General features: G+C 39.9%; 1 protein-coding gene across 4 annotated transcripts in view; it reads right to left on the bottom strand.

Moving 5' to 3' along the window:
- The window catches only part of CACNA1D (calcium voltage-gated channel subunit alpha1 D), a 379,519-nt gene that overhangs the window by 166,482 nt on the left and 198,285 nt on the right, over positions 1–14,752 (bottom strand). For all 4 annotated transcript variants that reach the window (XM_004368621.1, XM_004368623.1, XM_004368620.1 and 1 more), the window contains exons 4-5: positions 13,031–13,170; positions 3,931–4,073 (exon numbers count right to left, since the gene is read on the bottom strand). In XM_004368621.1, the coding sequence (XP_004368678.1) occupies positions 3,931–4,073; positions 13,031–13,170 (283 nt within the window). The remainder of the gene's footprint in view (positions 1–3,930; positions 4,074–13,030; positions 13,171–14,752) is intronic.

The following is a 14,752-nucleotide window of genomic DNA, read 5'->3' as shown; positions in this document are numbered from 1 at the left end:
AAGTCGAACAGAGGAAACAAATATCAGGAGGGAAAAAAAACAACTACCAGCTAGGTAGTTTTGGGTTTGAAGTGGAATTACAGAGCCAGACTTTAGTCCATCAGCAAAAAACAGCCGCTTTAGAAAGCCAGACAGGGCAGCAGTGGGTGAGAGAGATGGAGAAGTAGTTTGAGTGTTCTGGATCTCTCCAGTTAGGTGAGGAAGAAAATGAGGATGAGCTCAGAACTTAGAAATTGAGTTTGGGGGCAGGCAGATGCCTACGGAGTGCTCCAACTACTTGAGTCAGGGTCATGAGGCAAACTGTAACGCCCAGAACAAAAAGACTCAAGTTCAAAGGAGGCTGGAATGAGGAAGTGGGAGAGGGAGGGCAGAGAAAGGGCAGGGGGGAGAACGACTTTGGACCTGTTGCATTTTGAACACTGGCATAACATTGAAACGGAAGTGTCCAGCAGTGAAATATGGGCTTAGAGAGACGAGGGAGGGACATGTGGAAAAGCTATCAACAGAGTAATACTCAGAGCCCTGGTGTGGAGAAAGCTGCCAAAGAAGAGAAAAAGAACTAACAGGAAGTGGGATGCTGGGACAGCACTAAGGATTAGGAGTAGATGGAAGGAAGCCGGGGACTGAGGGAAAGTGATGAGCAACAGATCAGAACCACACAAGAAACTGCTTCCTGATCTGCACGCATTTCACTGTTTCTGCTCTGTGTAGGTTACTCTTCTTTTTTTCTTTCTCTTTCATTTTCCCTCCCCATTTTTTCTCCCTCCTTCAAACTGCCCCTTTTCTATTATTTTCTCACTTTCCCTTCCCAAACATTTTCAAAGGAAGAAAGAACATAAGAAGTGGAGGTGCTTAGAGTTAAATATACTAGAAATCGGTATACGCCAAGCAAAGAGAGGAATACTTATCAGCAATAATAACAAAAGTTTGCCGTGATAAGAACTATGTGGGAAGAGGTCGGGGAAGGACGGGAGGAAAGACTGGTAAGAGGATTTCAGACTCAAAGACCCTGTCTTTTCAAGATCTTCAGTACAACTAAAATGCTGCCTTCGGGTATTTAAATGTTCAAATTTCATTCTTTTGAAAAGAATGATCAACAGGATGATTTTCAGCATTTTTTTTTTTTTTTTTTGCTTCCTATAAGGAATAAATGAAGGGGAAATGCAAACATCTGCTCTAATCTACTTGGACAGGTTCTTTTTTTTTTTTTCTTTAAACACATGAATACCAAAAAAACTCAAACCCATTGCCGTCAGATCGATTCCAACTCATAGCAACCTTACAGGACAGAGTAGAACTACCCCATAGGGTTTCTAAGGTGCACCTGGTGGATTCGAATTGCTGACTTTTTGGTTAGCAGCTGAACTCTTAACCACTATGCCAACACATGGATGGGCCATCCAAAACCATCATCCAGCAGTTAGCTCTTCTAAATTCTATGGCAGTGAGAGCCATATGTTTAACTAATATTGTTATGTTTGGAATAATGTTTTTCATGAGATAACAGAGTTGCAGTGTAATGTGAATGTGTGCACTTTCCTTACATTAGGGTTCTTTGTACATATCAGTGTGTACAGCAGGTTGACGTATATGCCACAGGACTCTAGTCCAGGAGGCAGTGTGATGTAGTGGAAAGAACATGGGGCCAGGAATGAGGAGATGTGGGTCTGGTCCTGTTTGGCCATCCACTAGCTGTGAGAACTTGCACAACAGTTTCCTCAACTAACACACCTCCGTTTCCTCATCTAAAAGGTGATACAGATGAACCAGATGATCTTTAGGGTTCTTTCCTGCTTTGGTGGGCTAGGATTCTGCTAACACCAGCTAACTAAGTGTAGTAGGTTAAGATCTCCACAGATGTCTGAAATACTATCTTTTGAAATATATTTACCTTCCACTGAATGAATATATATTCACATATATACATATATACGTGCACGCACAAAACCATGTCCTGCTGCACTGTCTGAATTCTCTTTAGAAGAGACTAGATAATTCCTAGATAAGGGTAAAGAGTCAAACATGTCTGGGTATTTTTAACAATTTCAGGTACATGAAAAGAAATCACTAGGCCACAGCTGCCCACCAGCATTGGAAACAGGATGGCCCAGAGCCCTTAACTCCCTCCCTCAAAAGCTCATTTGGGTTTGAAGAGAAACTTGGATGTTCTCTACCAGGGCAGTTAAAATATGAGCTTAAAAGTCCTCACACAAGACTCAGATTCCCACTTCTCCCTGCTGACCTGCAGGAGAGTGAGATGCAGATCTCTGCCGAATTTCAAACGGTGATGTTTTGGAGAAAAGGAAAAACCATAGTTTATAACTGCTTCTCTAGAGTATCTGGAAGTACTGCACTAATCAATTAGTAAAAACTTCATTAGCCAATGGAGCGAAAACTATGCTATGTGAGTTGTGAGGGTTTTCACTGGCCAGAGTCTTGCATGCATGAGGCTCAGCACCAGGGTGTCTGCCCACAGCATATACTAACAGCAAACTGTCCTGTCATTTGCTCTTTGGGGGAAAGAGTTGTCATGGTTACTCTGAAATTAGATTAAGCTATAACAACTAAATCTGAAAGAACGTGTTTGCTCGCCGAACTTCTCATTTAATCACGTTACACTTTTAACAGAGCCAGTCATTTTCGAGGTATTTTCTGTTTCTCTCAATTGCTTCCAGACAGTTCTGTGGTTTTGACTTGTGCTGATCTTTTTCAATGAAAATAAATGAAGCATCTGGAAAAACAAGTGCGCATAAAACACCACTTCCTACATTTTACAAGGTTAAATTTGGAAATTAGGTTTTTTTCCAGAGAACTTTTGTTGTATTCTGAGCACCAATAAGTAATAAATTTTCATGAAGAAGTTCTGGAAAGGCAAAAAAAACCAAAAAAAACCCACATCTGTGCTTTTCTGATGGCTTTATGAGCTGTTAAAAAAAAAAAACACAGGAACACCCTGTAGTCCTGTATCCTTCCTCTAGCTGTGACCAGGCAACCATCTCCGAACCACCATTCCTTGGAAAGGTGTTAGGACTTCTGCTCTCTGAAGACTCTAACAGGAGGTGGTCTAGGAGAAGGCAGAGCCCCAAAGCAAAGCCCATGCTCCTTATGAAGGAGAAGAGCCCTGAGGTTCCTGGCCAGGGCACAGACAGGGCATCTGTGCCAACTCAGGTGGCATTCAACCCAGCCTGGAGGTCTGAAGCAAGGAGCCAAGGAGCAAATTCGCGCCTGGCAGGACTGGTATGGTAGTTCCCAGTGGATAATAATAGCATCTAACACTCACTGAGCCTCCTCTGAGTTCTAGACATTGCGCTAGGAACTCTCCCTATATTACCTCATTCAGTCCTCACAACAACCCTCAAGGCAGGTACTACTGTGCCCTATGTTTGCATGAGGGAACTGGGGCATTCATCCCTTTCCCCCAGAGCTGCTCAGGCACAATTCCTAGCTGTGGGAGAGCTAAGCAGAGTTTTCAGGAATCCAGTCCTCTACTGCTTCCCACTTTGAAAAAAACGAGTCAGTTGAGCCCTCCAATACCAACATAACCCACCACTTCCGGGGGGCAGGCCTGGGAGTGAGGAGGAAATGATGTCAACATGCTGTCATAGGAGGGAAACTAGACTGGAATCAGGAGGCTTGAACTCAGAGTCTTATGCCGCCACTTACTTAGTCCTTCTACAAGAGAAGATTCTTTCTTCTACAAAATCAGAATGACAACAATCGCCACCTGCCCCCCTCTCAGGGCTGTCACAGGTATCTGAAGTGACAATGCAAGCAGAAGTGTTTTGAAACTGTGAAGGCCGACATGGTCGTCCGCTGAGCCCTGAGTGGGCCCCAGCAGCTCACCTCGTAGCACTCTGTTTGGTAATTCTGAGGCCCACCCAGAAGAAACAATCAGCAAACTCCTGACTCTAGAAAACAAAAGGTGCTTACTGGGTACGCCTGATACTAGTCGAAGGGGTCGTAACACTCGAAAGGCGCGGAGGGCTTTGACATCAAAGCCTCCTGATTTGCCACTAGAGTGGTTACCGGCTTCTGTTTCTTTGGTTAATTGTTCCAAAATTACACTAAACAATCTGAAAGAAGAAGAGAGGAAGAAATGTTAGTCTGTCACCCCAGGAAGCAAAACAGGACGATAACAGTTGTTATTTTTAAACAAGGGCTAAATCTATATGGCTGCTGCTTAAACACAAGGCAGGCAAGGTAAAGGCAGGAAGGAGGCGCTGACATCTGAACATGACCCCTACAGCTGAAATGATTTGGGACAGGACTAATCCCATGTTTTCATGCCAACAGAGCAGCTACAGCAAGTCACTTCCCACGTAAGAGGGGACTCACCAGGGATCCACTGGTGACAAGCAGAACTCCCCAAATGGAAGTAATGACACCATTAGGAGCAGCTACCATTTCTCCAGAGCTGACTCTGTGCTGAGCACTTTATGTACGTTATCTCATGAATCCTCACAGAATGCTATGCAGCAGAAATTATTATCAACACCATTTTACAGAAGAGGAAACAAACTCAGTAAGAGTAAATAATTGCCCAAGGTTACACAGCTAGCGGTGAGCTAGCACATGAACCCAGGTGATTGCTGCCTCTAGAATACAGACTCTCTGATGGTGGGCATGTTTAGTCCGTTATCCCCCATGCCTACAGCAGTTCCCAACACATGGAGAGTGCTCCAAAAATATCTGATAAATAAATCAATGAAGAATTATTGACTTTAAAGTCCCAAATCTTAATACATAATACCACTTCCAATAGTTACCAACTTGCTATTACTTTGGCAATGTTGGAACCTCTCTCCACCCCCGACTTTCAACCTTATAGGGACAGTAGGAGGATAACGTAAATCACAGATGTTGAGGAGCTTTGAAAAGGCTAAAAGCAATAACCTAAGGTGAGGCATTAATATCATTATTTTCTCTTCTGAAATGCGAATAATATTGTATCTGGCAGCCATGGTAAATTTTGTCCTACTCTCAGAAGGTTTTACAGATAAAGCTATTTTCAGGCAATCTGCTCATTTGACAGTTACTTTTGCTCTCTCAAATATTTATTTTTTGGAATTGTTGCTTGTTTTTCAAAATAAATATAAATTTGCCCATTTCAAATAGAATCGTCTCTAGCCAATCAGATAGTGGGACTTATTGGCTGAGCAACAAAGAAAAGGTTTCTAAAGTTTAATTAGCAGCCAGAGCAGAAACTGCCCCCGCTGGCATGCCTCTGGATCACCAAGACACTGGCTCCATAAAATACAGGGTGGTCTGATTGCAGTCCTGATCAAGTATAGTAATGTCATTCTGGGACATTTATAGACCAGTCATTTGTTCTAACAACAGTCCAGCAATTAGCCATGAAACAGCTGGGGGGCGGGGCGGAGGGAGGGGGGAATAAGCCAGGTCTCTACCTTTTCGAAGCTTCAGATGGGGGCTCTCCCTAGTTATGACTGGGAGATATATCACATTTATGACAGGTTCCTCTCTCATTAGCATAGTGTTTTAATTACTGTAAACCCCTGCAGCAAGGCCAAAGTTAAAAGTTTCCCCTCCAAAAGAAGTTCCTAGCTTCACAAAAACAAAGCAAGAGGAAGAAAGAAAACCTCAAACTCTTCGGAAATGTGGCCGCCACAGGAATTTTCATCCCAAAGGGTTAGGAGAGTAATTGATGCAGGTGGTGACTTAAGATTGTTTTCCAGTATCAGTGTTTTGCAATGCACACTTCATGGTCCTTTTATTCCCTGTTCTTCAGGAATGCCCTTGAAAACAGGTGAATGATGGTCTCTCTCTCATTACAGGGGCACCTGAGTCAGAGAGAAGCTGGCTGCTGTTTCGGGAGAGCACAACGGTATAAAGGGCCAGGGCTGGTTTCCATTCCTAAGAGTTATGAAGCATTAGGAAAGTCCCTCTTTTTCTCTGGGCCTGAGTCTCCCCCTCTGTAAAATGAGGAAACTGGATTAAATGATCCAGAGTCCATTCTAACATTCTGTGATGCTACTCCCCTCCATCCCTACCCCGAAACAGCACCAGGTACCTGAAGAGATAAAGCCATGTGGAGAAAGCAGTATTTGACCCTAGGTTGTTATTAAAAGTTTGACCTTAAGAATGGAGATAAAAGGTAAGAAGCTGCCTAAACTGACACAAGCCAGAAGCCCCAGAATGAGCACCATGTTCATCTGTGCCAAAGCTGAAGTCATGAGCCTGAACGCTTGAAACAGATGCTTACTGAAAAATCAGAGGAGTGGGGTAAAAGTTGGTTCAGAGCAGTTTTCTGTAAAGGGAACGGCATCAGCTCTGGTAGATAACGTTGAGTCCTCTTGCGGCCATGTTGCTAACAGTTAACGGTTTAGAAATATCAGTCACTTTCTTAATGTCTCTATTGTGGGAATCTTTACAAAAGCAACAAGTCACTGTGGACTTGGAACGGAAAATCCACTGGATTGAGATACAGACGGCTGTTGGAACCTTTAGTGAGTAGCAACTTGACTCAAATGAAGACAAGTAATAATTTAACTTTCCTTTTTTAAAACTTTTCTTCCGCTCTTTCTTTGGCTACAATTCAAAGCATATTTTAGATAAATAGTATGAGGTTCTAAAGTTTTCCATATTTAATGAGAAAAAAAGTCCAATGATTCCAGTTTTGCTTTAAACTATTTACTAGATGATATTTTTTACGTTTTAAATCAACTTTATTGCAGTTTAATTTATATATAATAAAACGCACCCATTTTAAGTGTCCCGTGAGATGAGTTTTGATAAATGTATAAGCCTAAGTCAGTTAAGCGCTCGGCTGCTAACCAAAAGGTTGGTGGTTCAAACCCACCCAGTGGCTCCGCAGGAGAAAGACCTAGGAATCTGCTTCCATAAAGATTACAGCCAAGAAAACCCTATGGAGCAGTTCTACTCTGTCACATGGGGTCGCTATGAGTCAGAATTGACTCAACAGCACCCAATAACAACAAGTAACCAACACCACAATCAAGATATAGAACATTCCCAACATGTCAAAAGTTCTCTCATGCCCCTTTGCAGTCAATCTTCCCCCATGCTCAGTCCTAGGCAACCACTGCTTATCACTGTAGGCTAGTTTTTCCTTTTCTACAATTTTATATAAACAGAATCATATAGTATGTTCTCTTTATCTTCTTTTGTTCAGCATAATGTTTTTGAGATACATTCACGTTGTTGCATTTGTCAGCAGTTCATTTCTTTTTATTATGGAAACCTTGGTGGCATAGCGGTTAAGAATTCGGCTGCTAACCAAAAGGTCAGCAGTTTGAATCCACCAGGCGCTCCTCGGAAATCCTATGGCACAGTTCTACTCTGTCCTATAGGGTAGCTGAGTTGGAATAGACTCGACAGCAATGGGTGGTTTTCGGTTGAGCATCTTTTCAGGCGTTTGTTTACCGTTCATACATCTTCGTTTGTGAAGATCTGGTCAAATCTTCTGCCCATTTACTTACTGGGTTGTCTGTATTATGAGTTATAAAAGTTCTTTAAATATTCTGAATACAAGTCCTTTGTCAGATGTATGTATTACGAATGTTTTTTGCCAGTCTGTGGATTGTCTTTTCATTTTCGTCAGTGTCCTCTGAAAATATTTTTAAAAATCTTGATAAAGCCCAATTGACTTCTCTTATGGCTAGTACTTCTTGTGTCTGGACAGATCTTTGCCTACTCCAAGATCATAAAGATTTTCTTCTATGTCTTCTCCTAGAAGTTTTTTTTAATTTTAGCTTTTAATTTAGGTCTATGATCGATTTTAAGATAGTATTTGTATATGGTATGAGGTAAGAATGATTCATTTTCTTTTCATATAGATGAATAGCTGTTACAACACTTTCCTCACCCCATTGAATTATCAAGGTACCTTTGTCTAAAATCAATTGATTATATATGTATGGGTCTATTTCTGGACTCCCTATTCTGTTCCATTGATCTTTATGTCTACTCCTTATGTCAATATCACACTATGTTGACTACTGTGGCTTATAGAAAGCCTTAAAATCAGGTAGTATAATTCCTCCAGCTTTGTTCTTAAAGATTTCTATCGTTAGACTACAGCCTCTTTAAATTCCATATAAACTTTAGAATAAGCTTGTCAATTTCTACAAAGATTCTCTGGGATGTAGATTGGAATTTTGTTCAATCTATAGATCAATTTGGGTGAGAAATGACATCGTAACAATATTGAGTCTTCCAATCCATGAACATGGTAGCTCCCTCTATTTATTTAGGTCTTCTTTAATTTTTTCTCAGCAAGGTTTTGTAATTTTCATTGCAATATTTTGTTACAATAATCTCTAAATAAATCATGCTTTTTGATGTAAATGGCAATATTTTTAAAATTTCATTTACTAATTGTTCATGGCTAGTATATGTAAATCCACGTAATTTTTTATACTGACTTTTATCCATGAACATGGCTAAATTCATTCAGAAAATATCATTTTGCATGATTTCAGTCCCCCTAAATTCACTGAGATTTATTTTATGGTCCAGAATGATACTAGCTCTCTTGGTGAATAATCTATGTGCATGTGAAAAGAATGTGTATTCTGCTCTTGTTGGGTGGAGTGTTCTAAACATGTCAGTTAGGTCAAGTTGGTTGATGGTATTGTTCAAGTTTCCTATATTCTTAGTGATTTTTTTTTGTCTGCACAGTCTATCAGTTACAGAAACAGGAATATTAAATTGTACAGTTAAATTTGTGGATTTTTCTACTCCTTTCATTTCTATCAGTTTCTGTTTCATGTATTTTGAAACTCTATTATTAGACAAATATATATATTAGAATTGTTACATCCTCTTGCTGAAATGACTCCTTTATCATTATGAAATGTTTCTCTTTAATCCTAAAAATATTCCTTTTTCTGACATCTACTTTGTTGATATTAGTATAGCCACTGTAGGTTTCTTTTCATTAGTTTTTGCATGGTATATCTCTTTCTGTCCTTCTACTTTAAAATTATTTGTATCTTTATATTTAAAGTAGATTTTTTGTAGATACTATAGAGCTGACTTTTTATTAATATATACAATCTCATAATCTCTGGATTTTAATTGAGGTTTAGCTATGTTTAAATCTACCATCTTGCTATTTGTTTTTTTATTTGTCCTGTCCATTGTTTCTTTTCTCTTCTCTTTTTTTAATTAAGCTGTTTTATTGTTTTTAATGATTCCATTTCATCTCCACTATAGGATTATTGGGGCCCTGGTGGCACAGTGGTTAAGAGCTCGGGCTGCTAATCAAAAGGTTAGCAGTTCGAATCCACCAGCCACTCCTTGGAAACCCTATGGGGAAGTTCTACTCAGTCCTGTAGGGTTGCTATGAGTTGGAATCAACTCGAAAGCAATGGGTTTGGTTTTTGTTTTTTTACAGGATTATTAGCTATACGTCTTTATTTTTCTGGTGGCTCCTCTAAGCAAGGATCAGCAAAAATTGTTCTATAAAGTGCCATATAGTAAATATTTTAGGCTTTGTAGGCCATAAGGTCACTGTCACAACTATTCAACTCTACCGTTACAGTGCAAAAGTAGTCATAGATATGGGTTAATGTGGCTGTGTTCCAATAAAACTTTACATCCAAAAACAGACAGCAAATAAACTAATTTGTCAACGTGAAAAAAAAAACAACAGGTAGTAAAACAGACTTGTTCGCTGACCCATGACTCTATGGTTTACAACATGCATCTTTAACTTATCACAGTCTACTTTCAAATACTATTTTATCATTCTACATACCGTATAATAACTTTTCAATAGTATATGGCTATTTCTTTACTCCTATCTCTTGTGTTATTATTGTCATATATTTTATGTCTACAAAGGCTATAAGTCTCAGGATACAGTATTTTTGTTTTTGCTTTAAACAATCATGTATCTTTAAAGAGATTTTAGAATGAGAAAAAAAAGTCTTTATATTTACCCATAGATTTATCCTTTCTGGTGTTCTTCATTCCTTTTGTGTAGATCCAAACTTCTATCTGGGATCATTTTCCTACAGCCTGAAGAACTTCCTTTAACATTTCCTGAGGTGCAGATCTACTGGTGATGAATTCTCTCAGCTTTGTTTGTCTGAAAAAGTTTTTATTGTGACTTCAATTTTGAAAAATATTTTCATTCTAGGTTGACATTTTCCCCCAGTACTTTAAGATGTATCTCTATTGTCTTCTGGCTTGCATAACTGCTGACAAGAAGACTGCGATGCTTTTTTTTTTTTTCTCTGACTGCTTCTAAGATTTTCTCTTTATCTTTAGCTTTTAGCAATTTGATTATGATGTACCTTGGTGTGGTTTCTTCATGTTTACTTTTCTTGAGCTTTGTTGAGCTTCTTGGATTTGTGAATTTATATTTCTCATCACATTTAAAAAATTTGGAGCCATTATTTCTTCAAATATTTGTTTCTGTCTCCCTTCTCTCTCCTCGCCTTCTGAGACTCCAAATATACATCTGTTACATTGCTTGATACTGCCCCACAGGTCACTGAGGTATTGTTCCATTTTTTCTCAATCATTATTCTTCCTGTTAATGTCATGTCTTTTCTTCAAATTCCCTGAGTTTTTTATAGTGTTTAATCTGATGTTATACCAATCCAGGGAATGTTTCCTTTCATATATTATATTTTTCAGTTCTCGAAATTCCATTTGGTTCTTTTCTATACAGTCCCATCTCTCCTCATTATAGTCATGTTTTCCCTTAAATCCATACACATTATTTATAATAGCTGTTTTAAAGTCTTGTAACAGTCCTTCTCTGCTAATTCCATCATCTCTGTCATTTTTGAGTCTGTTTCTATTGAAGGAATTTCCTCCTGAGTATGGGTCACATTTCTTCATATGTCTAGTTATTTTTTAGTGGATGCTGGATACTGTAAATGTTACTTTGTTGAGTGTCTGTATTTTGTTGTCTTCCTTTAATGAGGGGTTGAATTTTGTTTTGGTAGGCAATTAAGTTACTTGTATATCAGCTTGATACTTTTCAGGCTTGTTTTCAAGCATTGTTAGTAACGATTTAAGGTAGTCTTTACTCTGGAGTAGGGGGTCAGCAAACATCTTTTGTAAAGGGCCAGATAGTAAATACTTTATGCTTTGTGGACCTAAACTACTCAACTCCGCCAATGCAGCACAAACACAGTCATAGAAAATATGCAACAAATGAGTGAGGCTGTGTTCCAACAAAATTTTACTTACAAAAGTAGGTGGCAGGCTGGATTTGACCCAGTAGCTACCGTTTGGCTGTAATTTCCTGGCCCCTGCTCTAGAGCTAGTTTAGTTCTACTACTAAGATATGGCTGTTCTTGGGTCTCTACTGACAGTCAAGTGTTCACTGAGGTCTTTCCACTCTTGTAGGTCAGAACTTGAACACCTCACAGCCCTATGTGAGCTCTGGTTAATATTAAGCTCTCCAGTTTTTCTTTTTTCCTAGTAGTACTATTTGCCTGGCCTCACAGACTCTAATCCTATGTAAGTGTAGCTTAGTCTTCAGCCAAAATTCAAGGGGACCCCAAGGCATATTTATGGACCCCTTTCTCTGCACAGCTCCCTCCTCTCCCATACTCTCTGCCTCTCAAATTTCAGCCATCTCAGCCTTCCTGAACTCTTGTCTCTGTCTCATCAACTCAGTTATACCACTAAGCTCTGCTTGGTTCTCCATTCTTACATCGTGCTGTAGTCTGTAAAGTGCTCTAGGCAGAAAGCTAAGGTGATCGTAGGGTGGGGGCAAAAGAAATAGAGCTAAGCATTTTCATCCTCTAGCTAACTAGAAGCTCCATGAGGCAGGAGAAGTACAGCAAGATTATTTGTCACAAAGCCAAGAGAACTGCCAGGCTCCTGTTTGCCATTCCAGGATAGAGTCCTTCAAATACAGGAAGGTACCTCAATGTGGCACATATCTGCCACCTGTTCACTTTAGCTACACTACTTTTGCAGTAATGTCTTAGATGTCAATGTACTGCGGTAGTTTTTGCAAAGCTAGTCTTTTTCTTCCGTAAGTGTAACTATCCCACTGTCTGGGCCATCATTTTGGATTCCATTTTAACTTCCTAGGTTGAAAGGGCAGGTCCAAAATGGATGCCATTCTCTCAACATCTAGCAGTATTAGTCTCCCATGAAAAGCCAAAGGATTCATAATAAAAGAATAATCCAAAGGAAATAATTACCCTGCTCAACTGCAAAAAGCAGTTGAATAAAGCCATGGAGATGAAAAAAAGAGGCCATTTAACAATCACTCTCTCTACAGGAGTGAACATAATTTTAGGAGTAACCCACTTTGCAGATGGGATAACTAAGGCTAAATAAAGGGATAGATCTTATCTTCCTAAGTGGATATTTGGCCCAAATACCCAGCATTTTTCTAACACTGATTCATTTTTCTCTTGCTGGCAGCATGTCCAGGTGTGGAAGAACCAGAACAACACAGGCCGCTATGTTTGATGCTAATGTTCTCCTTTAACTAAAAACTACCAGTGTCTTCTCCCAGGCTGGCGTCTCTGTATGTTCTGGCTTATTCAGTTTCATGCCATATATCTGACGTTATTTAGATGCTGTTTTGTTATTTAAAATAGGAGAGTAGCATGCCAGAATTTTCCCCACAAGGCAGCAGAAAAATTTATATCCTTGCTCAAAGGATGTTAAATAGCAAAGTACCTCACTGCTATGAAAGCTTTACTACATTTATTTATTTATATATTTAACTTAACAGGGTGCAAAGTATTAGGAGCATTTGACTTTAATCATCTGCAGGACTGGCCTATTTGTGGAGGTCTGAGGGCTTGCAAGATGAATCCTCTTACATTTGGGGCTTACGCTCCCTTCTGTAGCATGTTACTGGAAGGGAGAGTAACAATACTGAATTTCAGACCAGCCTTTGCCCAGAGATTGACAGCAGCATCACCAGTCTTAAAAGAACTTGACAGGTTCTGGCTGCCATCACTGGCATAAAAGAGCAGCCACATTCCCTCAAAAGCCTGTGTTCTCTGTTACCCCCGCCCATTTTCCAAGTAAGCACTTCCCCAAAATAAAAAAGACTTACCCTACTATTACTATAACAAAATCCAATAAATTCCATCCATTCCTAACATAAGCATTAGGATGTAGTAATAATCCATACGCTATAATCTTCAAAAATGTCTCGACTGTAAAAATAATCAGGAAGGCATATTCTACTTTTTCCTGTGAAAAGAAACAAAGGGGAAAGAAGGAAAAGAAAGGGAAAAACAGGGATTAGAATCAATATTTCAGAAACCTAAACATTTTTCTCCAAGCAAAGTTTTATTATGTGAAATAGAGCAATTACACTACACCTGGGTCAGGAAGGCATTTAACTCCAACACTGAATTTCTCATAAGCAACTAAATGTAAAACACTTTTCATTCCAGGCTGCATGACTGCATTTTGCCACCTGCCTGATACGCGTGCAATGAGTCTGTCCAGGACATAATGGGCATGTTTGTTACTTGCACACATTAGCAAAACGCAGCATGTTTTCCTCCTGAGAGTGCCATATCAGGCCCGGAAAAGCACAAGGGTGCAACACAGATTCCACTGGCAGCTTTGAACAGAACATCCTTCAGAAGAAAAGAAGATGCCTCTGTTTTGACCCTTTCTTCCTCTGGGGTTTACGTCCGACTTCTAACTCAGAGTCAGCTTTGTCACTGAGTAGCAAGGTGACCTTGGGCAAGTCCTCTCCCTCCTCTGGACATAAGTTTCCTCACTTGCACAGTAAGAGGGGTGAATTCAGGACGGCAAACACATTGCCTGCCTTCTGCCATGAAGCCTGTCCACACCGACACTGCTGATTGGTCGCCATGCACTTTCCCAGGGAGGCTCAGAATCCTCTTCTAACACTCCCAGCAGCCAGTACCATCCCATCGCCACAGATCTCTGGCGTGCCACCCCCGAGGCTAGATGAGTTTCAGAACCTTTCCAATTCCAACTCATGTGACTCTATGAGCTGTGGAAAACACATCAATCAGGAGGTCTAAAAATTCTGACTCTTTTCTCTTTTATAAAGGTTTATGTGTTTCAGTTTACAAAGGTTTAAAAAGGTTTACACAGTTTCAGTTTCAACAGAAATATAGACTGACTGGGACTTGTACTGTTAATTTTTAAGAGGCAACCCCTGGCAAGAAGCTACTTAAATAGTAACTAAATGAAAAAGCATCAGTAATTAAAACTCTTCAATATGGGCCACAAAATGCTCGACTAATATTAATTCTACTCTGTAGAGCTGGGTAAAGTTACCAATACCTTAGGAATGTGGAAGGCATATAATTCACTTATTAAGATGCCTGGTGCAAGAGGTCAAATAAATCTGGCTCTGGAAATACTTAGTGAGCACCCCTCCTGCTGACAGACACTGTACCAGGTGCCAGGATCAGAAATACGCCCCAACTGTGGAATCTGTCCTTGAAAAGTTTAGTCTGGGGAGCAGGGAGTGTTCTGAATGTTCCCACAGAGAATGGCCTAAGAGTCACAAGGAAGTAACTGACAAAGAGTGTCTCTAGGCCTCTGATAAAGCCAAAAGGTTAGTCCACTTATCCCGACCTTCCATTTCACAACTGATTGCAAATAAAAGAAGAAGAACCAAGGATTTTCCATGCTAAATGTGACTATTGTGGACATATTTTTATAAATGTTAATTTGTGGGTCTTTTTTTTTTTTTTAAGGGAAACGAGTTTCTGAAGAGCAGCATTTTTAAAACAGGCATTCTAGGATGATTTCTACGGCCCCATCTTTGCAAAACTGCCACCTG

Source organism: Trichechus manatus, unplaced genomic scaffold (genome assembly GCF_000243295.1).
Source record: "Trichechus manatus latirostris isolate Lorelei unplaced genomic scaffold, TriManLat1.0 scaffold00001, whole genome shotgun sequence".
Lineage (NCBI taxonomy): Eukaryota > Metazoa > Chordata > Mammalia > Sirenia > Trichechidae > Trichechus > Trichechus manatus.
Note: the sequence above shows the minus strand (reverse complement) of the source record. Positions and strands in the feature narration are given on the sequence as shown.